General features: G+C 51.7%; 1 protein-coding gene across 4 annotated transcripts; it reads right to left on the bottom strand.

Moving 5' to 3' along the window:
* Window positions 1-3,863: 3,863 nt before the first annotated feature.
* PFAS (phosphoribosylformylglycinamidine synthase) lies at window positions 3,864-24,177 on the bottom strand. Of its 4 annotated transcripts, none has more exons than XM_066264215.1 (28): window positions 24,132-24,177; window positions 19,652-19,832; window positions 19,433-19,568; window positions 18,450-18,555; window positions 17,878-18,067; window positions 17,662-17,767; window positions 17,180-17,320; window positions 16,945-17,069; window positions 16,640-16,768; window positions 15,999-16,130; window positions 15,737-15,865; window positions 10,510-10,583; window positions 10,242-10,398; window positions 9,882-9,943; window positions 9,574-9,735; window positions 9,258-9,383; window positions 9,036-9,167; window positions 8,540-8,770; window positions 8,193-8,373; window positions 8,029-8,112; window positions 7,640-7,795; window positions 7,328-7,447; window positions 6,848-6,993; window positions 6,563-6,770; window positions 6,347-6,438; window positions 6,155-6,269; window positions 4,935-5,258; window positions 3,864-4,846 (listed from the first exon to the last, which is right to left on the bottom strand). In XM_066264215.1, exons 2-28 carry the CDS (start codon window positions 19,791-19,793, stop codon window positions 4,536-4,538), a joined length of 4,017 nt encoding a protein of 1,338 aa, XP_066120312.1. In that variant the 5' UTR covers window positions 19,794-19,832; window positions 24,132-24,177; the 3' UTR covers window positions 3,864-4,535. The 4 variants fall into 4 exon arrangements, with proteins under 4 accessions (XP_066120312.1, XP_066120315.1, XP_066120313.1 ...); XM_066264218.1 differs by having other exon boundaries at window positions 24,146-24,160; XM_066264216.1 differs by lacking the exon at window positions 24,132-24,177 and adding an exon at window positions 21,104-21,123.
* Between the last annotated feature and the right edge of the window lie 1,872 nt (window positions 24,178-26,049).

Genomic DNA, 26,049 nt, shown 5'->3' with positions numbered 1-26,049 from the left:
CTGTTCCCCATCTCCTTCTCTCTGCACAAACTGGCTTTTCCTTCAGCATTCCGCCATCTTGGCTGCTTCTCCTCTCCTCCCCATGGCCTTTCTCTGCTCTCCTCCAGCATGGGCTCCTCTGCCCTATTTTATAGTGTAGAAATAAAAACCTTTAATCCAATATGCAAACAAGGAAGTCTCTGATACAAAGTCACTTAGGGTGACTTAAAAGTCACTTAGTTTAGTCTTAAAACTAAGCCTTAGGCTATAATGACCCTGCCTGCTTACAGCCTGTCCCCCACACCCAATGCAAACTATGTATAAGTGAGCAAACATGTATATCATATTTACAAATTTATTTGACCAACATGCCTCTATAGTATGCAACTTTAGCCCCTGGCTCAAGAGAAACTTCTGCCCCTCTCTTCACTACCTAGAACTTGAATTAGGGGCCTTGCCTGTAATAAGAGATTATCAGAGATAGCCTAACCTCTTTTGAGCTATCTATAGGGCAAGGCAAACTACTAATTACTGAACACCTGCTCTTCTTATTATCCTACAATGAGCCTTTGAAGCCTCAAGGTATCATACCTCATCCATAGTTCAGGATGTTTTTATACACTCATGTTCCCCTTCTATCTCTGAACCAACCTCTTATGGATGTGGGGTCTCTGACTCTCTCATGTATGTGGGGTTCCCTATACATATGTAAGTATTAAATTTGGTTATTTTATCTTGCTAATGTCTCATGTCTATTTGAATAGACCAGCCAAAAGAACCGTGAGAACAGAAGAATGTTTCTGCTTCCCCAGTACCATCAAACGGGGGAGGTGATGTATGGTGGCAGACATCCCCCTGGTGGCCTGCCTTGAGTCTGAGGGAGGGTGTGTGTATAGGGGAGAGAGCAGTTTCTATCCCAGCTTTTCAAAATCTGCTGGAGAGAGGGCAGCATGTCACATTCTCAAGGGTAAGGAGGGGTTTTCTTGGGCTGCAACCCAGGTTAGAATCCCCAAGTCTTCAGCCCACTTGGGATGCTCCCTGTCCCTACGTCTGGAACCTCCTAGAAGATGCCACTGGGAGTCCACAGGGCCCCAGATGCCAAAATGCCTACTTAGCTCTTTTTATCTCCTTTATTTAGCCAAGGCCATTTCCTTGTTTGTTTAAGATTTTATTTTATTGGTTTTTTTAGAGAGAGAGAAGGGGGGTGGGGGAGAAGGGGAAGCATCAGTTCAGTAGTAGTTGCTTCTTGTTTGTGCCTTGACCAGGCAAGCCCAGAGTTTCCGAACTGGTGACCTCAGCATTCCAGGTTAAGGTTTTATCCACTGTGCCACCACAGATCAGGCCCGTTTCCTTGTGATAGGTGAGGTATTTGGAGGTGGAGAGAGCTGTCTGTATTATGTTGGGAAAGGATCCAGGGGAGAGAGGAATCTGCCTAGGAGTGAAGACTAGATTAACAAAACTATGATTCCATGGTGGAGGAGAACAGGCTGGCTCCTTACTCCCTTCTGCTGCCCTGGATACTTTCCCAGGCATCCCAGAATACTCCAGTGACTCAGGCAGTGGGAAGTCATTCAGCGGGTTAGACTGTAAAGTTAGTGGGGGCATTTCTCAGCCTTCTTCATTTCTGCCAGCCCCTTACATGTTGGGATACCAGGTCCTACACGCTCCTTTCTCCTAGATAACCTTACCTATACAGATACCAGTGCCTCCCAAATTTTCATATCCACCTAAGATCTCTTTTGACTGCCTCCCAGATATCTCCAACTCATGTCCCACCACTACCTCAGAGTAAATGCATCCTAAGCAAAGTAAATCATCTTTCTTCTAAACATAAACCATCTACTGCCCAACCAGCTGGTGGCACAGTGGATAGAGCGTCGATCTGGGATGCTGAGGACCCAGGTTTGAAACTCCAAGATTGCAGCTTGAGCACAAGCTCATCAACTTGAGCGTGGGTCACTGGCTTGAGCCCAAGGTCACTGGCTTGAGCAAGGGGTCACTGGCTTGGCTGGAGCTCTCCAATCAAGGCACATATGAGAAAGCAATCAATGAAACAACTAAGGTGCCACAACTATAAGTTGATGTAAGTTGATGCTTCTCATATCTCTCCTTTCCTATAGGTCTATTCCTGCTGTGCATCTCTCTTGCAAAAACGAAATATAGTAATAATAATTAAAAGTAAACCATCTACTGCTAATGAAATTATCACCCACCCAGTGATCTTTCCTTCTCCCCTCACATCCCGTTCCTAGTGATTTTATCCCTAATGTCTCTCAAATCTCACCATTTCTTTCCTGGCCACTGCCACCACCCACCCTGGGGATTGCAAAGCCTTATTGGACTCCCCGCATCCATCCTCTCCTGTCTCTGTAACTGATCTTTCAAAAAGACACATCTTGAGGTTGCCGGTTCGAAACCCTGGGCTTGCCTGGTCAAGGCACATATGGGAGTTCATGCTTCCAGCTCCTCCCCCTGTCTCTCTCCTCTCTCTCTCTCTCCTCTCTAAAATGAATAAATTTAAAAAAAGACAAATCTACTCCTGTTTATCCTCTAAATAAATCCCTTCAAATGATTTTTCGCTGCTCTTAGGATAATCTACATTCTTTTATTTATTTTTTTAATTTTTTTATTTTTTACAGAGACAGAGAGTGAGCCAGAGAGAGGGAGAGACAGGGACAGACAGGGACAGACAGGCAGGAACGGAGAGAGATGAGAAGCATTAATCATTAGTTTTTCGTTGCGACACCTTAGTTGTTCAATGATTGCTTTCTCATATGTGCCTTGACCGTGGGCCTTCAGCAGACCGAGTAACCCCTTGCTTGAGCCAAAGACCTTGGGCTCAAGCTGGTGAGCTTTTGCTCAAGCCAGATGAGCCCGCGCTCAAGCTGGCGACCTTGGAGTCTCAAACCTGGGTCCTCCGCATCCCAATCCGATGCTCTATCCACTGTGCCACCGCCTGGTCAGGCAAGGTCAGAGGTAAATAAGATACATATCAACTGCCTAGTATGTGCTTGGCTCACAGTAGAGGGCATATTCAGCTACTGTTTTAAATCGCATTAGACATAAATTCCCCGGGGCACTCACAGTGCTTGCCGCTGTAGTTAATCATCTGATACTAACAGAATAAATGAATAAATGGTTAAGACTCCGTTCTAGGAATTAAAGTGCTGACCACTTTTGTCAGAAAGGAAGCTATCTATTAAATTAGAAACAAAATTAGCCCTGGCCAGTTGGATCAGTGGTAGAGCATCAGCCTGGCATGCGGGAGTCCTGGGTTCTATTCCCGGCCAGGGCACACAGGAGAAGTGCCCATCTGCTTCTCCACCCCTCCTCCTCTCCTTCCTCTCTGTCTCTCTCTTCCCCTCCTGCAGCCAAGGTTCCATTGGAACAAAGTTGGCCCAGGCGCTGAGGACGGCTCTGTGGCCTCTGCCTCAGGCGCTAGAATGGCTCTGGTTGCAGCAGAGCAATGCTCCAGATGGGCAAAGCATCACCCCCTGGTGGGCATGCTGGGTGGATCCCGGTCGGGCGCATGTGGGAGTCTGTTTGACTGCCTCCCCATTTCCAACTTCAGAAAAAAATACAAAAATAAATAAATTAGAAGCAAAATTAGGAATGTTGAGTTCAGAGGCCAGACACCGTATCAGAGAAACTTCTGCAAAAAACTGCTTACGCTTAGCACAGAGCTGCAATTTTTAAAAAATATTTTATTTATTGATTTTTAGAGAGAGAGGAGTGAGAGAGAGAGAGAGAGAAGGGGGAGGAGCAGGAAGCATCAACTCCCATATATGCCTTGACCAGGCAAGCCCAAGGTTTTGAACCGGCAACCTCAGTGTTCCAGGTCGACACTTTATCCCACTGCACTACCACAGGTGAGGCCAGAGCTGCAATTTTTAAAAAGATTTTATTTATATTTTTTACAGAGCGGGGTGAGTGAGAATAATCAAGTTATAGGTGCTTCACTTTAGTTGTTCATTGCTTGCTTGTTGGTATGTACCTTGACCAGGCAAGTTCAGCATCCCAGGTCGATGTTCTATCCACTGTGCCATCACAGGCCACACACAGTACTGCATTTTAACCAAGCAATTCAGAAAGCTATTTTTCAGCTAAGAATGCGAAACCCTGACCTGCATGTTTTGTATGGCTCCACCCTCTAAACCCCAAACATTAGGAAGGGGGTGCAGAAGATCTCCCCCAGAGCCCGGATGAGTGACATGAAGCACCATGTGATCGCTGGGTGAAGGGCAGCAGGTCCACGGAATCGCCGCCCCCAGGCATCCTGACTTTCCACTGCAGACTCTTTCCTCTGAACCATATGCTGCTTCCTGGGCTCATGAAGGACAAACACATTACAGCAAGAGAACTGGCAAAAGATCCAACAGCGTGAGACGGAGGCGGGCAGATTAATAAAATTAGCTGAGGTTTTTTGTTGCCATTTTGGTCCTTTGTCTGTCCAAGACACATCTGGAAATAATATGGGGCTCTTCTCAAGGTGAGGAGGGAGAGGGCAGCCCAGCCCAGGGACAAACCCTGAGGTCCGGCGAACCTTCTTGGCCCGCTCAGCAGCCTTCCGCCCCGGCCCACTTCCGGGCATTGATGAAGAGCTGGAGCCAGGGGGAGGTGGTCAGCGTGTCAAAGGGAGGGGGCTGCCGTGCCCACTGCCAGAGCCGCACTGTCCGTTCAGGGTGGGGCATGAGAGCCAGGTGGCGGCCATCGAGAGAGCAGACACCAGCCACTCCCCCTGGGGACCCGTTGGGATTCAGGGGGTAGCGTTCTGTGGGGTTCCCGTCATCATCTGCCCAATGCAGTGGGGCCAAGCCCTTGGCCTCAATCTGCGCTTGGAGTTCCGGAGAAGAAAACGCCATGTAACCTGGGAGAAAGGAGAAGGGGGGGTGAGAGCGAAGCTGCCGACCCAACTCGGCCTGCCCTCAGACACTGCTCGCCTCCCTGCTGCTCACCTTCCCCGTGGGCGCTCCACACGGGCAGCACAGCGCCCTCCATTCCGCTCAGCATCAGGGCTGGCCCCGGTCCCACTCGCACGCTGGCCCAGCGCGACTCAAAACGCCCAGACAGGTTGCGGCGGAGCAGGAGGCCCGGCTGGGCTGCCCTGGAGTCAGGGCCCCTCTCCCCTTCCTCCTCGTCAGGGCTGCCTCCCACCCAGCCCAGCAGAGCCAGCAGCTGACAGCCATTACACACGCCCAGGCTGAAGGTGTCTGGCCGCTCCCGGAAGCGTCTCAGCTCAGCCCCGGCCTGCGGGTGGAAGGTCACAGCAGCCGCCCACCCTGGGAGGGAACAGGGAAGTGAGGGTAAGACTTGGAGTGAATGGGGATGCTGCTTTCCCCTCTCAACAGGACTGCCCCTACCCACAGAGATCAGGGCAAGTTTAGGGGAAGAAATGAGTTTATCTCCTTAACTCAGATATTGCCAACTCCTGGGCCACACATGGCCCATGATAAGTTTTTTGCTTGGCCAGCAGAGCATTTTCAAAAATTTTTACCTTAGTTGCCTAACATTTAAAAATAAGATTTCACATAAAACCATGGATTTTTGGCTTCTCTTAAAAAAAAAAAATGAGTTAGCCTGATCAGGTGGTGGAGCAGTGGATAGAGCATCGGACTGGGACACAGAGGACTCAGGTGTGAAACCCCGAGGTTGCCAGCTCGAGCACAGGCTCACCAGCTTGAGTGTGGAGGTCGTCGGCTTGAGCCTGAAGGGGTCTGGCTTGAAGCCCAAGGTAGCTGGCTTGAGCAAGGGGTCACTCGCTGTGCTGCAGCCTCCTGATCAAGGTACATATGAGAAAGCAATGAACAACTAAGGAGCTGCAATGAAGGATTGATGCTTCTCATCTCCCTTCCTTTTCTATCTGCCCCTATCTGTCCCTTTCTCTCTGTTATACACACAAAAATTTGGCCTTGCTGAGCCAGCTTTCTAACAGTAAAAACCAGTGCTCCTTCAGATAGGACATGTGCCCTCCAGCCCAGCGGGCACAGCCCCACCCTGCCACCTGCTCCACCTAAGAGCCGCAGGCCTTCTGCTGGCACCTGGCCCAGAATGAGTGCGCTCTCCCCCGGTCTGTGGTGGTGAGAGGCCAAGGCTTAGGCCGAGTCAAGGAGGAGGGGCGCTAAGGCACCCCTTTGGGAGTGTGTGGGGAGGAAGTGACAGGAGCCCGCGCACAGACCTTTGGCAGAGCCCAGGACGTCTGCGTAGCTGAAGCCGCCCACGAAGGCCACGCCACGGAACGCGTCCAGCTTGACTGTCCCTGAGCAGAGGTCTTGCATGGTCACATCCCACACCTGGCAGGATGGGGAAGGGAAGTGTCAAAGGCCACACAGCCCGAGACCAGCCCCAGTTCTGCAGGCACACTGCTCACCTCAAACCCGGCCAAGTGGAAGGCATCGGCCATCTCCCGGTCTCCATTACTGCCCTCCTCTCGCAAGATGGCGACTCGAGGGGTGGGGCCACCTGGGGGGAGAAGTGTCCCCACTCCAGAGCGCTCCTTCCCCATCCCCACCCCCTCTTCCAGAGCAGGCCTGGGCACCCTGGCCCAGAGTGCCTGGGGAGCCAAGTCTCGGCCACACTTCCTCACCAGGCTCACAGGGCGTGGCAGCCTTGGGGAAGGCTAGGGGCAGGCAGTAGCTGGGCCCGGCCCGCCCCCGCAGCCCCTGCTCCTCCTCGGCCACGCAGCTCGGCTCAGCCTGCAGCCGGTCCAGCTGGAAACTTGTCTCCTCCCAGAGGGCTCGCAGCTGCCCGACTGGCTCCGCCAGGACCACAGCACCATTCACGGACACCTGGACCTAGGGAGGCAGATCCCTCAGAGGCCCCTCGGGGGCAGGGGGAGGGGAACCCAGCTCCACGCCCCGCGCTGCCTCACCATGGCGTGTGGCCCGCTGTGACCTGTGCAGCCCAGCTCCACACAGTGGAGGCCCGCCGCCTGGTAGCGCGCCAGCACTTGGGCCAGGGCTGGCTCCTGCACCTCCAGCACCAGGCCAGGCTCCTCGGCGAACAGCACAGGCAGCACTGGGAGAGCAACAGGGCGTTGGGGTACTGAGGTCCTCACACAGACTCGGCAGTGGAGGCGGCAGGGTTTGGCGGAGAGTGTCGGGGGCAGAGGCAGGGACTGGGGTGAGGTGTGGCCTGTGAGCTTGGGACCAGCCAAGTGGTATCAGGGTATACAGGACGTTTCAGAGGCACGCAGTCAGGAACAGTGGCTGATCCCTGGCTCAGTGGTCAGAGAAGACAGCAAAGGACTCAGGCGAAAAGGAGTTGGAGACACTCCATTCTTTAATGGGACACGGGGTCTACAGGGTGGGGCAGGCAGCTCAGGCCTGAATCTAGACGCTGGGTTTCTCACCATCGACTCCAGAGGCAGGTACGTCCACCTCTATGCCACAATTCCCGGCAAAGGCCATCTCTAGCAGGCAGGTGATGAGCCCCCCGTCACTGACATCATGGCCTGAGCAGAGGAGGCGGTCTGTGGAAGGAGAAAGGCTCAGTATCTCCGGGGCCAAGCCACGCCCCCTGCTGACGGGTAGAGTGTGTGTGAGAATGTGGGCGCGCACAGAGACCCGGAGAGAAGAGCGTCTGCTCCCTGTGGCCCATCCTCATGCTCAGGAATGCCTGCCACTTCTGGCCACACACCCGCTTCGCCCAGGGCCTCGCTCACCTTTCAGCAGCCCCTGGGTGATGCTGAAGGCACGCACCAAGTTTTCAGGAAGGTCCAGGTCAGGAGGCTGCTCACCGAGCTGGGAGAAGCACTGAGCCAGAGCTGTGGCCCCCAGCCGGTGCTGCCCAGGGCTCAGGGGCACATACAGCAGATGGCCTAGAGACAGGGAAGGTGTGAGGACCGGTGGATGGCTCAGGAGAACCCTTCTCTTCAGTGCGCATGAGCACTTAAGTTCCCAACAGGTGGCGGGACACTCCGATCACCAGTCCCAGAAAGCACCACAGCCCCAGTGCAGAAAGGACGGGGGCGGGGGTGGTTAGCACTCAGTGGAGACCCCAAAGAACCAGGCTCTGAATACACAATGCAGTGAGGAGGGGAAGAACCCCTACCTTTCCCTCCAGGACACTTGAGGTCTGGGGTCACAGTGGCTGTAATGTCTGGACAGACAGCGTAGGCTGAGATGACCAGTGACCCTAAGGAGCAAGGAGTAAGAGAATAAGATGCCAGCCCAGCCCCACTGGTCAGCCCCTCTCCCGGTGGCCCCAGCCCTCACCGGGAGCCAGCACGGTCTCAGAGCCGACCCGGGCAGCCATGCTCAGGGAATCCTTGCCACCGTCCACTGCCACACCCAGGGACGCCATCACTGTCACCATAGCCTCACAGGCATCTGCCAGAGCAGCACCCTCCCCAGCAAGCTTGGCTGCCCACATCCAGTTCCCGCTGCACTTCACATCCTAGAAAGTGCCAGAGACGTGGCATTAGAGGGGAAGAGAGATGGGGAGTCTGGCGGGGGTGGAGGTGCTGGGATGCCTAAGCATGAGGGGGCAGGGCGAGGAAATGAGTGGTGGACGTGGACATGTCCCAGAAGCCTGGGGCTCTGTGGCAGCTGCAGGGACTCACCCGGAGGTCAGTGACGAGAGCAAACACCAGGTTGGTGAGGGCCTCGGCCACGGCCAGCCGGGCAGCAGCCTTGGGGTCCAGCAGGCTCTTGATTGGCTGTTCTCCTAGAGCTGTGGCGGCCCCCACGAGCTCTTGGTGACTCAGTGCCACAACCGCCACATCTGCTAGAGGGGTCTGCAGGGGCCCAACACACTGCTGCTGCGCCACCAGGCCCCCAACAGAGCGGTCCACCTGTGGGGGTAGGGGGGGTTGGCAAAGCACAAGAGACAGGCACACAGGGACGGCGGGAGGCCTGGTGTGCCTCCACCGTGCAGGCAAGAGGCCAGCTCTGAGGATGGGCAGCAGGGCAGCAGGCCAGCGGGATCAGGGTGGCTGCGTGCCCCTTCCCCCTCAGGCCTGGTGGACCCCCACAGCAGCCCTCAGGGTGGGAGCCCAGGGTGGGTGAGCTGAGGGGAGAGTGCAAGGGCTGTGGGCAGGGCAGGAGAGCAGGAGGGACCTTGTTGGTGAGGTAGCGCTTGCTGGCCACAGCTGGCAGCCTCAGAACCCGCTCGAGAGCCTGGAGCACGCTCAGCCCCAGCGGCAAAGCCAGAGGCTGCCGCACGGGGGCGCTCCGCTGGAGGAAGAACTCCTGCAATACAGACAGAGACAGGGGTGTGAGCATCTGGGCAGGGCTGGGTCGCGGGAGACAAAGCACAGCCTCTTCTCCCACACCACGCACCTTCCGAGGCATGCTGCCCAGCACCCAGTCCAGCTCGAGGTCCACAGGGGTCAGGCTCGGCTCCGCGCGGGCAGCTCCCTGGCCATTTCTTCCCACTGGACACTCCCGATCATCCACCAGCACTATCTGCAGAGTGCGGGGATGGTGCCCAGAGGGAACGAGACGGTGACCACAGCAGGGAGGAGCTCAGAAAGCAGGGCAGAAGTGCTCTTCCCACCGTCTAGCTTCTCCTCATGAGTTCTCAGCCCTTTCCGCCGCCAACTACACCCAGGGAGCTCGAGCCCACCCACAGCGTCTGCTCTGGCAACCAACTCACTCTCCCGTCTCCAGTGACGGTGCCCACGAAGCAAGCTGGGCAGCGCTCCCGGGCACTGACACGGCTCAGGAAGTCCCGGTCTGAGGGTCTCAGCAGAAGTGCGTTCGACTCCTGGTACTCAGCCCCCCAGATTTCCAGGGCATTCAGCGTTGGGTCCCCAAGCTGCACATGGTGGAGGAGGAAGAAAGCGAAGGGTCAGTGGGTCCGCCCAGGTCGCATGCTCTTGTAGGAAGTGGGGGAAGACGGGTGGGCCAGCTGGGGCTGGCCCCCAGGGAGACTTGAGGGGCCAGCCTTCAGAGGAGGCCCACCTGGAAGCGGCTAGTATAGATAACGGCTCCGGCTGGGTCACTCAGCTCCTTTAGGACGTTGCCTGGATAGAGTTGCAGGAAGAGGTGGTGATATAGGTCCGGTTAGCACCAGGCAAACAAAGGGCCGTCCCGGGCCTTCAAATTCCGTGTGTCCATGTGTGAATCACTGCCAAACCCTCACCACCAACTTTCCCACGGCCGCGGGCTTCCACCCCCCACCCTGAGCCTGTCCAGGATGTGTAAGGGGCAAAGAGTGGACCCCAGAGCTGCATGGCTGGCTGCAGATTCCTGATGCCTCTCCGTAAACCAAACGTGGCAGACCGGGGAGGCCAGTCCTTTGTCCCGACCCCATTCCCTCACCATTGCCACCAGCACCCTGGTCATGGAGGCTGCAGATGGGGTTTCCCCTGGGGGTCTCCACACAAGCCCGGATCACACGGTTCATCTTCTGTTCCATCTCTGGGTCTCCCCGCTGCACAGCTCCGAAGTCCAGGTCGCTGGCATTGTCACCCTGCACCTGCGAGAACACGTGGCACAGCTCAGCTCAAGGGGGCTGGGAGCTCTCACCCCACCCACACACAGGCCTGGTGATATCATGAAGTCAACATCTGCAGCTACTCCTACTTACCTGTATAGATGAGGCAGCTCCGCCCCCAACTCCAATCCTGTAGACAGGACCCCCAACCTTGACAACATCCATGCCTGCAAGGAAGGAGGGAAGAATCAGAACACTGGGGAAGTATGAATGTGAGGAAGTGTGAGGAAAAAGGAAAGTGGATATTGGAATAGGACAGTCAAAATTAAACACACACACTCTTTGATGGAGCAAACACACTAAAGGAGTTTATCCTCCAGACTTATTTGCACAGGTACAGAATCACCTATGTCCAAAATTAAACACTGCAGCACTATCTGTATTACCACATCTAGGAAATAATCTAAATACAACAGAGAACTGACTAAATTATGGTATATCCACACAGTGAGACACCAAGCTACCAAAGAAAAGAATAGCATGTGAATATAATAAAGTAATATGACTTTGTCAGTGAGAAATGATCTCTAAGATATATTGCTAAGTGGGAAGAAAACAGGACACAGAAGTATGCATACCCATTCATAATAGCATCAGAAAGAATAAAATGCTTAGGAGGAATAAATTTAACACTGGGAATGTAAAACATACTGAAAATTATAAAATAGTAGATCTAAATTGAAAGAGATATGTTCATAGATGAAGACTTAATATTGTTTTGACAGCAATACTCTGCAAAATGATCTTGCAGAATCAACATAATTAGCCAACTATTTTACAGAAATTCATCAGCTGATCCTAAAATTTCTATGGAAATATGAGGGACCTCGAACAGCTAAAACAACATTTCTTCTGTTTTTTCTATTTTTTCTTTTCTGAAGTTGGAAACGGGGAGGCAGACAGACAGACTCCCGCATGCGCCCGACCGGGATCCAACCGGCATGCCCACCAGGGGGCAATGCTCTGCCCATCTGGGGCATCGCTCTGTTGCATTCAGAGCCATTCTAGCGCCTGAGGCAGAGGCCATAGAGCCATCTTTTTGTCAGAGGGAAAGGGGAAGAGGGACCTGGATCAAAGAAGGTAAACGGATTAGCCAAAAACACAGATACAAAACACAAACATACAGACAACAGGGTAGTGACAGGCAGAGGGAAAGGGGGTGGAGGGAAGAGGGGAGACGGGGTGAAGACTCTGCACGGGGCACGGGGGGCACGATGTGGTGTGTAGACGGTGTTACACTGAGTGGGACTCTTGAAACCATGTCAACACAGTAAGTTAAAATATGAATTGAAAAAAATCTTTTATTTATTTATTTATTTTTTAAAATTTTTTTCTGAAGCTGGAAACAGGGAGAGACAGTCAGACAGACTCCCGCATGCGCCCGACCGGGATCCACCCGGCACGCCCACCAGGGGCGACACTCTGCCCACCAGGGGGCGATGCTCTGCCCATCCTGCGCGTCGCCATGTTGCAACCAGAGCCACTCTAGCGCCTGAGGCAGAGGCCACAGAGCCATCCCCAGCGCCCGGGCCATCTTTGCTCCAATGGAGCCTTGGCTGCGAGAGGGGAAGAGAGAGACAGAGAGGAAGGCGCGGCGGAGGGGTGGAGAAGCAAATGGGCGCTTCTCCTGTGTGCCCTGGCCGGGAATCGAACCCAGGTCCTCCGCACGCTAGGCCGACGCTCTACCACTGAGCCAACAGGCCAGGGCGAAAAAAATCTTTTAAAAACTTTTATTTATTGATTTGAGAGAGAGAGAGAAAGAGAAACATCGATTTGTTGTTCTACTTATTTACACATTCATTGGTTGATTCCTGTATCTGCCCTAACCCAGGATTGAACCCTCAACCTTGGCATACTGGGAGAATGCTCTAAACAACCGAGCTACCCAACCAGGACTCAACATTTCTGCTTTTGAGAGATAGGGAGAGAGAGAGAGAGAGAGAGAGAGAGAGAGAGAGAGAGATTAGAACCATCAACTCATAGCTGCATCAATTTTAGTTGTTCACTGACTGCTTTCTTATGTGTGCTTTGACCCAGGAGTTACAAGGAGTTACAGCCAAGCCAGTGACCCCTTGCTTAAGCCAGCAGTGACCTTGGGTTCAAGCCAGTGACCATGGGGTATGTCTCTGATCCCACGCTCAAGCCAGCAACCCCATGCTCAAGTCAGATGAGCCCACATTCAAGCCAGTGACCTCATGGTTTCAAACCTGGGACCTCAGTGTCCCAAGTGGATGCTCCATCCACTGCGCCACCACTAGGTCAGGCTCAACATTCCTTCTTTTAAAATCCACTACAAAGCTACAGTAATCAAGACAGTGTGGTACTAGCATATGAATAGGTACATATAGATCAATGCACTAGAACTGCTGAGTTCATTAACCCATATATTTATGGCCAACTGATTCTTTTTTTTTTGCGACAGAGACAGAGAAAAACAGAGAAACAGAGAGAGGGACAGATAGGGACAGACAGACAGGAAGGAGAGAGATGAGAAGCATCAATTCTTCATTGCAGCACCTTAGTTGTTCATTGAATGCTTTCTCATATGTGCCTTGACGGGGGGGGGGGGGGGGGGCTACAGCAGACTAAGTCACCCCTTGCTCAAGCCAGCAACTTTGGTTGCTGATGAGCTGAGCTCAAACAAGAAGAACCCTTGTGCAAGCCCGCAACCTTACCTCGGGGTTTCGAACCTGGGTCCTCCAGCATCCCAGTCTGACGCTCTATCCACTGCACCACCGCCTGATCAGGCAGGCCAACTGATTTTTTTTTTAATGTACCAACTGATTTTTGATAAGGATCCCAAGACAATTCTATGGGGTAAGAAAAGTTGGACCGCCTGACCTGTGGTGGCGCAGTGGATAAAGCGTCGACCTGGAAATGCTGAGGTTGCTGGTTCGAAACCCTGGGCTTGCCTGGTCAAGGCACATATGGGAGTTGATGCTTCCAGCTCCTCCCCCTTCTCTCTCTCTGTCTCTCTCTCCTCTCTATAAATGAATAAATAAAATATATTTTTTTGTTTGTTTGTTTGTTTTCTTCTCTACAGAGGTAGAGATAGACAGGGACAGACAGACAGGAACGGAGAGAGATGAGAAGCATCAATCATCAGCCTCCCGTTGCGCGTTGCGACTTCCTAGTTGTTTTCATTGATTGCTTTCCCACATGTGCCCCGACCGCGGGCCTTCAGCAGACCGAGCAACCCCCTGCAGGAGCCAGCGACCCCGGGTCCAAGCTGGCGAGCCCCTCGCCCAAGCCAGATGAGCCCGCGCTCAAGCTGGCGACCTCGGGGTCTCGAACCTGGGTCCCTCCGCATCCCAGTCCCACGCTCCATCCACTGCGCCACCACCTGGTCAGGCTAAATAAAATAATTTTTAAAAAATTTAAAAAAAAAAAAGAAAAGTTGGACCTAGCCTGACCAGGCGGTGGCGCAGTGGATAGAGCATCAAACTGGGATGCAGAGGACCCAGGTTCGAGACCCCAAGCTCGCCAGCTTGAGTGCGGGCTCATCTGGTTTGAGCAAAATCCCACCAGCTTGAACTCAAGGCCGCTGGCTCCAGCAAGGGGTTACTCGGTCTGCTGAAGGCCCAAGGTCAAGGCACATGTAAGAAAGCAATCAATGAACAATTAAGGTGTTGCAACGTGCAATGAAAAACTAATGATTGATGCTTCTCATCTCTCTCTGTTCCTGTCTGTCCCTGTCTATCCCTCTCTCTGACTCACTCTCTGTCTCTGTAAAATAAATAAATAAAAATTAAAAAAAAAAAGAAAAAGAAAAGTTGGACCTCTACTTCATACCATATATAAAAATTAATGAAAAGTGGCACAGTGGATAAAGTGTTGACCTGGAACGCTGAGGTTGCCAGTTTGAAACCCCGGGCTTGTCTGGTCAAGGAACGTATGAGAAGCAATCAATGAGCACAGAACTAAATGGAACAACAAAGTGAAACAAGGGTTCATGCTTCTTTCTCTCTCTGTCTCTCCCCCTTCTCTAAAACCAATAAATAAACTCTTTGAGAAAAACCCCCCACAATGATATACCACACTACGATGACTACAGTCAAAGAGAAAGCTAATAACAAGTGTTGGTGGAACCTGAACACACTACCAGGGGGGAGTGGGGGGCGTAAAACAGTACACTGCTTTGGAAAACAGTCTGGTAGTTTATTTATTTATTTTTTTGGTAGTTTGTTTTAGAAGTTGAATATAGTTATCATGTGACCCAGCAATTCCATTCCTAGTTATACACCCAAGAGAACTTAAGTACATAAAAATACATGTACACAACTGCTCATAGCAGCGTCATTCATAATAGCCAAAAAATAGAAATAATCCAATTGCCTAAATATGGTTGAATGGATAAACAAAATGTGATATATCTATACATGGAATATGACTCAGCCCTAAAAAAGAAATGAAGCATTGATACATACTATACACTACGGTTGTACCTTAAAGATATCATGCTAAGTGGAAGCCAGGCACAATGGCCAGGCATTGGATGGTGCCATTTACATGGAACGCCCAGAACAGGCAAATCCATGGAAACAGAAAGCAGATTAGTGGTTGCCACAGGCCGAGAAAGGGGGGGATGAGGTACAACTGCTGGTGGGTACAGGGTGTCCTTCTGAGATGATGCAAATGCTCTGGAACTCATGGCCAACGCACAACTTGGTGACTATACTAAAAACACTACCTAATACACTTCAGAAGGGTACACTTTATGTTATTTGAACTGCATCTCAACAAAGTAGTAGAAGAAAAAGAAATGTGTGCACATATGCTGTTTGTTTTTAATAAAAGGGGCAAACAGACATATGAGCCTGTTTACATATGCAGGAAATAGCTCAGGGAGGGTACAAAAGTAACTGATTAACACTGGCTGCCTCTAGGGAGGGAAACTGGGTGGCTGGAGGTCAACAGAGGGGAGTTTTCTTTGACACTCTGAACCATGTGACTGAGTCATCTATTCAATAAAAAGGACCTGGCCTTTATCTTGATTCCACCACAGCACCCACCACACCCTAGCACATGACAGGTGTTCAGTAAATGTTTGCCCAATTAAACTGATCTAGCAGATGAAATCCCACGGCATGCAGTCTGACTTAGCAGGGTGGGCCCCTGCCATGCAGAGGGAAATCGGGCAGGAGACAGAGGCAACGCAGTCAGAGATGGCCCTGTTGGCATATAGCCCTGTCCTAACTTGAAAACCTGTATTGGAGAGAAGACACATTAGCTGGGAGATTCAAACCTAACCACTGCAGTGTCCTCCAAATTTCTCTTCTGCTTCTGCCACGCACTGGAGAGAGAGTTGCTGGGCTCTTACCTGGCTCTGGGGGCTCCTTGCTCACGTGCTCAGCTTCCATGGACCCAATGCCCCCGCTGAACATGATGGGCTTGATCCACTCACGCCGCTGGCTGTCTGGGAGCTGGAGACCAAAGGAGCGGGCAAAGCCTGGGCAACGGACATCACAGGGAGAGGGGACAGTCATCGCCCAGTCTCCTTAGCGCTCACCCAGTCAGACGCCCCACTCCACCTCGGGACTAGGTGGCTATTATCCACCGCGCTCCCCCGCCCCCAGTCTCACCGGCCAGCACCGGTTCTCCAAACTTGTTGCCATAGTCAGAAGCCCCATTGCTGGCCTCAATGGCAACCTCCAGGGGCCGGGCCAAGTTCCCAGGATACTGGAAGCTTGGATCCTCCCAGGGCAGACTATAACCTAGGAGGAAAAGAGAAAGTTGGATGAACTGCAGAAATGGAAAGTGGAGGAGCCAGTCCTCTGGGAAGTCTAAGCCACCGAAACTGAAGGCTACCTGCACAGGCAGGATGTTCCATTTTATGAAGTCCTATTTCAAGGTGTCAAGTCTGCCATAAAGCACTGGTCTTGCTCACCTCCCATACCAGCTTTCCCCCTGGCTCTTAGGACCCGAGCTCTTAAGCCTTGCTAAGAAACTGGACTTGGGGGCAGGCAGTGGTCATAAGCCTGACCCAGTGTCACACTTCCTTGCAGAGTGGAGACCAGTTTTAAAGGAAGCTGGGGTTCTGCAAAGCCAGAATGGTGACCTGCGTATCTCCTGGCCTATAGGTCTCCCGACCACGGCTGGTGAAAGGCCAACAACTCTAGAGCCCTCCATCCCAAGAAAAGAAGACCCAGGATAACCCGTGATGTAAGTGTCTACCAGGACAAGGAGTGAAAACAGCGATGGCTAGAAAGGAAAGATGTGGGACCTGGGATGTGCAGATTTCCGAAGCAATAGCCAGCAGTGCCAGCCACCACGTGGGCCCCACGGCCCGTGCACTGGACATCTCGGATCCGGCCCCCTGTGCCCGTGGTGGCACCGCTGAAGGGCGCTACACCTGTGACGAGAGGGAGCAGAGGTCAGGGTACTGAAGAGACAAACCCCAGCTCTGACCACCCCACTGAAAATAAAAAAACCCGGCCTACCTTATTGTTCTTGCCAGGCCCAGCCCAGGGGTGAGAGGTTTTTCCCACCCTCCATTAGCTGATCTACCCCTCCTAGGGCCCAGCTCACCTGTGGGGAAGTTGTGGGTCTCTGCTGTGAAGACGACATGTCTCAGCCCCCGATGTTGCTGGAAGCGGCTTGGCTGTGTGGGGTCCTCGGGCCGCAGGAATCGGACTTTCTTCCCCTGGATTGCACTGTGGACACATGCACTCTGAAACATCCTTCTTGGGATCTGTGCTTACCCCACCAGGGCCTGCCCCCCCCCCCCAGGTCTGCAGTCACCCCAGCCTGGAACACAGCCCACCTGCTGTTATCACAGAACTTGAGGACATTGTTAGGGTTCGAGGATGCCTGGGTGCTCATGATGGACTCAAACAGTGACTGTGCCAGCGCCTGCCCATCCACGTGGAGCTGGCCCTTGAAGAACCAGTGCCGGCTGTGCTCGCTGCAGGGGGTGACACGGGGAGGGGACGGGGAGGCGGAAACCTGGGGTCATTTCTCAGGCCTTGTCACGTATTTTCACTAGCATTAATAGCAGCGCTATAACCAACTTATATTTAGACAGCAAGTCAAAACACATTCCCATAACCTTCAAACATTGTCACTGTTGGTTGTCCAGCCAGACCGCAAGTGAAGAGAAACACACGATTTGAAGATAGACTACTGGGGAGACGGGAGCCCAGGCCTCGACTCAGAAAGGTCCCAAAGGCAAGAGAGAGCCATGAAAGCAAGTCCCTGTGGTTTCTCCACAGGTTCAGACATCAGAATGTCCCCATGCCTCCACACCTATTGGACTGAGCCAAGTCAAAGGCCTCCACAGTGCTTGGGTTCCGCTGCAGCTCCTGGAAGCGTTGGGTATAGAAATCCAGGTCCCAGGAGTCTAGGGCCAGACCTGGGAGACACACCCAAGAAGAGCTGACGTTGGTCTCAGGCTGCGACTTCCCAGGCCCCAGCGCCCCTACCAGTCTGGCCCGGGCCTTCCTCTCGGGGACGTCTGCTTACCTAGCACCTGGTTGGCTTTCTCCAGGGCAGGCCGGCCCTCGGCCAGGATGTCAATGGGGCCACCAAGAGGTGCTGGGATGCTCCCAAGGGAGAAGCTCTGGATGGGATGGGGGAAGTGCTGCTCCGTCATCCGGTCACACAGGGCTGCCAGGGCGGTGGCCCCCATCTCAGCGGAAGGGGGGTGGGCAAACTAGGGGCGGAAGACACACCCAGAGGGCGAAGAGTGGAGAGTTGAAGAATGGACAGAATGCTCCACTCTCTCCGTCCTCCAAGCCATGCAGGGCCAGCCCGCTGCGAGCCCATACGGCACCTCAGTCCATAGAAAAAGACACCCCCTCCAGGCATAACGTAAGGACGCACAAATGAGTGAGGGGAGCACAGGTGGGCTTTCTGTCCCATGCACTCCTCAACCAGGCGCCCTCAGGCAGTGAATAACCTGTAAGCAGGCCAGACCTGAAGCAGGAGGGCCCCCCCTGCTTCTGCCGTTACTTTCCTGCAGTTTAGAACCCCCTCTCTTATCCCTGGCCTGTCTCCCACTCCCGGTCCCCCATCCCGACTGCCCGCCACCTCACCGAGAGCAGGTAGCGCCGGGTCGTCTCCACGCGGCCCACAGTCCCCAGTCCGGCGGCCCGGCACACTGACATGATGTTGGTGGATGTCGGGGTGCAGAAGTTCAGCCTGACGAGTGGACCAGACAGCTAGGACCTAACAGCCCCAGCTGAGAGGGCAGAGCCGACCCCCTGCTGTCCAGCCAATCTCCCATCTCTACCACCCCCACCAATGGCCTCTAGGCTCAGAACTGGGCTCTAAGACGCCTGCTGTCAAAGGTCACTCAAATCAAACCATAACTGTCCTTCAAGCATCAAAATCCTTCTATTTCAAATTCTCAGAATGCAACCTGTTGTATTTCCCGACAATGCCTGGGGGCGAACTCAGTCTTCAAAGACATCTTCCCCTACAGGAAAGGCACACGCAGGGCTGCCTAGGTCGGGCGTGGGGTGGGACAAGGGCAATCAAATCTCCTGAGGGTCACCAGAGGACGAAGCAAAGGAATGGAAGCGGAAGGGGCCGACAATATGTTTAAAAGAGATCATGTGCCCTGGCCAGTTGGCTCAGTGGTAGAGCGTCAGCCTGGCGTGCAGGAGTCCCAGGTTCGACTCCCGACCAGGGCACACAGGAGAGGCGCCCATCTGCTTCTCCACCCCTCCCCCTCTCCTTCCTCTCTGTCTCTCTCTTCCCCTCCCGCAGCCAAGGCTCCATTGGAGCAAAAGATGGCCTGGGCGCTGGGGATGGCTCCTTGGCCTCTGCCCCAGGCGCTAGAGTGGCTCTGGTCCTGACAGAGTGACGCCCCGGAGGGGCAGAGCATCGCCCCCTGGTGGGCATGCCGCGTGGAACACGGTCGGGCGCATGTGGGAGTCTATCTGACTGCCTCCCCGTTTCCAGCTTCGGAAAAATGAAAACAAACAAACAAACAAACAAAAAATAAAATAAAATAAAAATAAAAGAGATCATGTGCCGAAAACATGGAAGGAGTTGCTCCACAGGAGACACCTGCCTGGGCCCGACCTCCAGCAGCAGGTCCCTGGAGTCAGGAAGGAGCCAGGAGTCCTGAGAGACATCACTGAGTGACAGGGGGCAGCCAAACAGCCACATCAGCTTCTTCATCTCCTCAGCACTTGGGAGGGCCTCAGCTGCAGGGAGACAGGGCAGGGATACCGAGATACTGCCCCTGGCGCTGGGCCACCTCCCTCAAGAACCCCATACCTGGCCCCACCTGTCCAGTTCACATTGTAGCACAGCTCAGTCTTGACACTCCGCAGCTCTGGCAATTTCCCTTGCAGCTTCCTTCGAGTGTGGCCGGCGGCCGCACCTTCAGGGCCAGAGGGGCGGACATAGAAGTGAAGGACTGGGGACATCTCTTCAGGTGTCCTTTGCTGGAGAGGTGAGTTAGGTTCCTAAAAAATAACATTAATTGGCCAAGAGTTTGCTTAAAGGCTTTAATCACTGTAAAAAAAAAATATATAGAAGACTGGATAAAGAAGATATGGCACATATACACTATGGTATACTACTCAGCCATAAGAAATGATGACATCGGATCATTTACAACAAAATGGTGGGATCTTGATAACATTATATGGAGTGAAATAAGTAAATCAGAAAAAAACAAGAACTGCATGATTCCATACATTGGTGGGACATAAAAATGGCACTAAGAGACATGGACAAGAGTTTGGTGGTTATGGGAGGGGGATGGGAGAGGGGGGAGGGGCACAAAGAAAACTAGATAAATGGTAACAGAGGACAATCTGACTTTGGGTGATGGGTATGCAACAAATGACAAGATAACCTGGACATGTTTTCTTTGAATATATGTACCCTGATTTATTGATGTCACCCCATTAAAATTAATAAAAATTTATTAATAAAAAAATAATAACATTAACTGTAGCCTATATGTTGCACCAATTTCAAGTTTTAAGGACAGCTGAGGCTTTGAAGGCATTAGCGATTGATAGGAACAGTAAAAAGGGACATTCAGAGAAACAGGGAACCTGAGAATATAACCCTGGGGGTCTCAACTAATCCTGCAAAATGTGGGCTTTAGTGATGTGGGACCCGGATGCAAAGATATGTCCTTGACACGTGGTCCTTGTGCACTTGCCCTTTGCTTGGTCCCAGGCAAGTTCTTTGGAACACAGCTGTGAACAAGACAAACACCACTTCTGCCCTCAGGGAGCTGAGGGTGACAGGCAGATATTCAGACATTTGCAGTCTGGTGTGGATAAGGCCAAGGCATTGTGGGTACCAACCTAGCACCTTAGGAGTCAGGAAAGACTTCCCAGGACAAATGGCTTCTAAGCATAAACCCAGAGAAGGAGTTGGCGTGGGCCTGACTCGTGAGGTCAAATGATAGGTTCCCAACTTCAGGGCTTCAAATATTACATTCTTGCTCGAAGTCAATCCAAAGGCCTTATTAGCCTGAGATTCATAGACCCTCCGCAGCTATCCCAATGCCCCCTCCTGCTCCTGATCCCACCACTTCTCAGCAGGGCCCTGGCTGTCCTCACCAAACCCTGCCTGGCCTCCTTTCCCTTCTTACACTCTTTCCTAGGTCTATGCCTACTCTCACCCTATCCAAAACCTCACCATTCTTCAAGGTGAGTACAGGTCTCACTAACTCTGGGAAGCTCTCCTCACTGCCCCAGTGTCCAGGGCTCCTCACCTGTGCCAATCACTCAGACCTGAACACACAGAGGAGCTCACAGGGACATACGGCCTTTTCCCAAGGAAGCGAGAGAACAGGAAGCTCGTTTCCCCACTTCTCCTCTCGGACAACTAACTCAGGCATCTCAAACGTAACTTAAAGCTGAATTTGGCCAAGGACTGCGATGTTGCTAGTCCAGAGGTCACTTAACTTATCTTACTCAACCTCTTGGCAGCATTTGACTTACTCATTCCCTACTTCTTGAAACACCCTCCTCTCTTGGCTTTAATACCAGTTTCCTGATACTTCATCACCTTCTCATTGCTACCTTTCAGTCACGTGCACTGGCTCCTGCTCCTCTACTCCACATCTAAATGGTGGATGCCAGGAGCTATCCTTTGTTCTCTTCCCTCTGTGTGTCTTCCTTTTTTTTTTTTACAGAGACAGAGAGTCCCAGAGAGGGATAGATAGGGACAAACAGGAGATTAATTATCAGTTTTTCATTGCAAAACCTTAGTTGTTCATTGATTGCTTTCTCATACGTGCCTTGACCATGGGGCTAAAGCAGACCGAGTAACCCCTTGCTCAAGCCAGTGACCTTGAGTCCAAGCTGGTGAGCTTTGCTCAAACCAGATGTGCCTGCGCTCAAGCTTGGGGTCTCGAACCTGGGTCCTCCACATCCCAGTCCGATGCTGTATCCACTGCGCCACCACCTGGTCAGGCTCTGCATGATTTTCTTAAAGAGACTTCATCCAGACCGGTGGCTTTAAATAACATCTAACAGACTGAACCAATGAAATTGCCAGCATTCAACCATTTTATCCAAAATGGAAATTTCACACGATTCAAGTTAAAATCTGCCAACAAGTTCCATAACTTTATTCAGACTTTATTCAACCCTGACTCTTCTTCTTTTTTTTTTTTTTTTTTTGTATTTTTCTGAAGTTGGAAACGGGGAGGCAGTCAGACAGACTCCTGCATGCGCCTGACCGGGATCCACCCGGCATGCCCACCAGGGAGCGATGCTCCACCCATCTGGGGAGTTGCTCTGTCGCAACCAGAGTCATCTAGCACCTGAGGCAGAGGCCATGGAGCCATCCTCAGTGCCTGGGCCAACTTTGCTACAATGGAGCCTTGGCTGTGAGAGGGGAAGAGAGAGACAGGAGAGGAAGGAGAGGGGGAGGGGTGGAGAAGCAGATGGACGCTTCTCCTGTGTGCCCTGGCCAGTAATCAAACCCAGGACTCCTGCACACCAGGCCGACGCTCTACCACTGAGCCAACCGGCCAGGGCCAACCCTGACTCTTCTTGAAACTCCAAATTAGAACATGCAAATGCTGACATGACATCTCTACATAAACATCTCAGAAACACAGATGATAGCCAGTTTGGGTCAAAACAAATTTTGATTTTTTTTTAGAGAGAGAGACAGACAGTTAAGGACAGACAGACAAGAAAGGAGATAGTTGTGGCACCTTTGTTGTTCACTGATTGCTTTCTCATATGTGCCTTGAACAGGGGTCTCCAGCCAAGCCAGTGGGTGATCTTTTGGGCTCAAGCCACAGACCACGGGCTCATGTCTATGATCTCACACTCAAGCTGGTAAGCCTGCACACTCAAGCCTGAGACCTCAGGGCTTCGAACCTGGGTCCTAGGCATCCCAGGCCAATGCTCTACCCATTGCGCCACCACTTGGTCAGGTGAAATTTTGATTTATCATTCCTCCATAGACCTGCTGTTTTCCTAGTCTTTCCCATCTCAGTACACACCACCATCACCCATTCAGTTGCTCACGCCAAAAACACAAGAGTAAACCTACTCTTCTTTTCCTGAGCCCTCTCTATACCCAACCCATCAGCAAATTTATTTCCAAACATATCCCAAATCTGTCCACATCCTTTTATCTTTGCTACCATCACTCTAGTGCAAGTCACTACTATCACTCACTTGGAGTGATGCATTGGCCCCCTGATCTGTGTACCTGATTCCACTCCCGCCCCAACCACAATCCACTTGCCATATGCCAGCATAAATGAAATCATGGCCTCTCATGACACACGGCATAACATTACAACTCAGTACCTTGGCTTACCTGGTCTGGCCACTGCCTACCTCTTCAACACTATTTCATGCCATTCTCCTTCTCACCCACAATGCACCACACTGGCTTCTCTTCGATTCCTCTAACTTGCCAAGTTCACTTTCAGCAGATTTTTCTCACCCTAATATCTGCATGGCTATCTCATTCTTGTTATTTATATATTTCAGGAGAAATTCACCTTCTTGTAAAGGATTTCCTTGAGCAATCCCACTGAAGTAGCCACTATCAGGTGGCCCTATTTTAATTTTCCATATAGTACTTATGACTATCTGACATCTTTAGCTCTACCTTCCCCATTAGAACAAAATCTCCATGCAGGCATGGGCTGTAGCCGTTTTATCCCCATTGGATTACCAAGGCTTAGAACAATTATTGGGACTTAAAAAGGACAAAAAATCTAAAACTTGTTGACTGACTGAATTCTTGATTTCCATCGCTCACCAGCCCCTCCAGCCCTCTTTCAGGCCAGTCTTATTTCTCTGTAAAGGGCGCTTCTGCCAACTCAGTACTGATTCTTCCCTTCCACTCCATCCTTTGGAAAATCAGGCCCCTCACAATTGTCCTCCACACCATAACTCCTTCACACGCATTATCATCTTGAAATCATTTTATTAAACCAATGGTTTTCGTCTTAGTGAAACAGAAGCCCCAAGAGCGCAGGGGCAGAGCTGCCTAGGCTGTATCCCCAACGACTAGCATGATGCCTGCCACAAAGTAGGGCGTTAACAAGTGGGGGTTTTTTTGTTGGTAGAGAGCGGATGTATTTACATGGAGTGCCCTCTGCCCGGCGTTCAATAAAACGCCTGTATTAAAGCAAGCTGGTGGGCCCCAAACAGACGCAGCTCGGCCTAGATATTGGAGCCGCCTAGATCAGGCTTGGGATGGGTGGCGATAGGGCACAACAGGCAGCAGGGTACCCCCAACCGGCGCGCACTAGCCATACGCACGTGGAAGCGGCTACCTCGGCCCTGGAGCTCCTCGAATCCTGGCGCGCTGGATACGTCATCCACGTACGCCGTGGGCGGGGCCAGAACTTAAAGGCACCCCGCCGTCTTACTCCCGCTGAAGTAGGGGCCGCCAGCCCTCACTTCTTAGAGGGGTTTCTCTCCCAAAGGTATTATTGCACAAATCGTCTTGACTTGACGTTTGGAAAAATACAGTCAGTTTCATATCCCTGCCGCTCTTATCTCTGTGCAAACACTTCGAATGCAGGAAACGAAATGAGAAGCATCATCATTGTTCAGGACTGTTTCCCTACTCTTACTGCCTTGGTTTGCTTTCCCTTTTTTCTTTCCTAAATGAATAAAATTCTTTAATTCTTTGCAGAGTGGGAGGCATATATTTTTAATTTCCATATTCTTGCTCGTTATAGTAATAATAATAATAGAAAACATTTATTGGACACCCATTAAGGCAATTTACAGGAACTTCACACACACACACACACACACACACACACACACACACCCATTTACCGATGCGGAAGCTGTCTCATTCAAATGACTTGCTCCCTAGTTTTGTAACTCAAACACTTAGCAATTTCTGCCGGTTCCAGTCCGTAACTCTAGCCCAGGAGTCGGGAACCTTTTTGGCTGAGAGAGTCATGAACGCCACATATTTTAAAATGTAATTCCGTGAGAGCCATACAATATGTTTAACACTAAATACAAGTAAATGTGTGCATTTTATGTAAGACCAACACTTTTAAAGTACAATAAGTCTCTTAATTCTTTTTAATAACGTTGTTATGCTGTTGCTAACCAATGATGAATAAAGTACTTCTTACCATTAATGCGACTTCTGGTGCTGCATGGTTTTGCTGATGGCTTTGTAGTCTGGTTGATACGTGGTGAAGTTAAGCTTCATGCAGGCCTTGAGACTTCTACCCGTTAAACTTGATTGTAGGTTGATCTTAACGTTCTTTATTTTTTTATTTTATTTTATTTATTTTACAGGGACAGAGAGAGTCAGATAGAGGGATAGATAGGGACAGACAGACAGGAACGGAGAGAAATGAGAAGCATCAATTATCAGTTTTTTGTTGCAGCACCTTAGTTGTTCATTGATTGCTTTCTCATATGTGCCTTGACCATGGGCCTTCAGCAGACCGAGTGACCCCTTGCTGGAGCCAGCAACCTTGGGTCCAAACTGGTGAGCTGTTTTTGCTCAAACCAGATGAGCCCATGCTCAAGCTGGCGACTTTGGGGTTTCGAACCTGGGTCCTTGGCATCCCAGTCAGACGCTCTATCCACTGCGCAACCACCTGGTCAGGCTTAACGTTCTTTAGATGTGAGAAAGACTGCTCACATGCATACGTAGAGCCAAATGTTGTCAGTACAGCAATACTCACATGCTGCAGTGTGTGGTATGTGACCAGAAGCGCGTTCCAAGTTTTGACAATCAGCTGGTCCACGGGTTGAAGGTTTTTCATTTCTCCCCACTTGTGTTTGCTTGCCAACTCTGCTTGCTGTCGTGCAAGTCTTTCCAAATCTTCATTCAGTGACTTGAACTTATTCACCCACATGTCTGAGGCCTTCAGGTCAGCAGCTTGTAGCTCAAAATCTGTGACAGAGACATCGGAGATGTAACTCAGGTCAGCACCGTCCACTGCACACTCGTGTGGATGGGTGATGAACTTAAAAAGACGAGTGAGTGGCCCTGGCCGGTTGGCTCAGCAGTAGAGCATCGGCCTGGCGTGCGGGGGACCCGGGTTCGATTCCCGGCCAGGGCACATAGGAGAAGCGCCCATTTGCTTCTCCACCCCCCCCCCTTGGTCTCTGTTTCTCTCTTCCCCTCCCGCAGCCAAGGCTCCATTGGAGCAAAGATGGCCCGGGCGCTGGGGATGGCTCCTTGGCTTCTGCCCCA

This window comes from Saccopteryx bilineata, chromosome 2, assembly GCF_036850765.1.
Source record: "Saccopteryx bilineata isolate mSacBil1 chromosome 2, mSacBil1_pri_phased_curated, whole genome shotgun sequence".
Taxonomy (NCBI): Eukaryota; Metazoa; Chordata; class Mammalia; order Chiroptera; family Emballonuridae; genus Saccopteryx; species Saccopteryx bilineata.
This window is presented reverse-complemented; position numbering and strand designations above follow the sequence as displayed.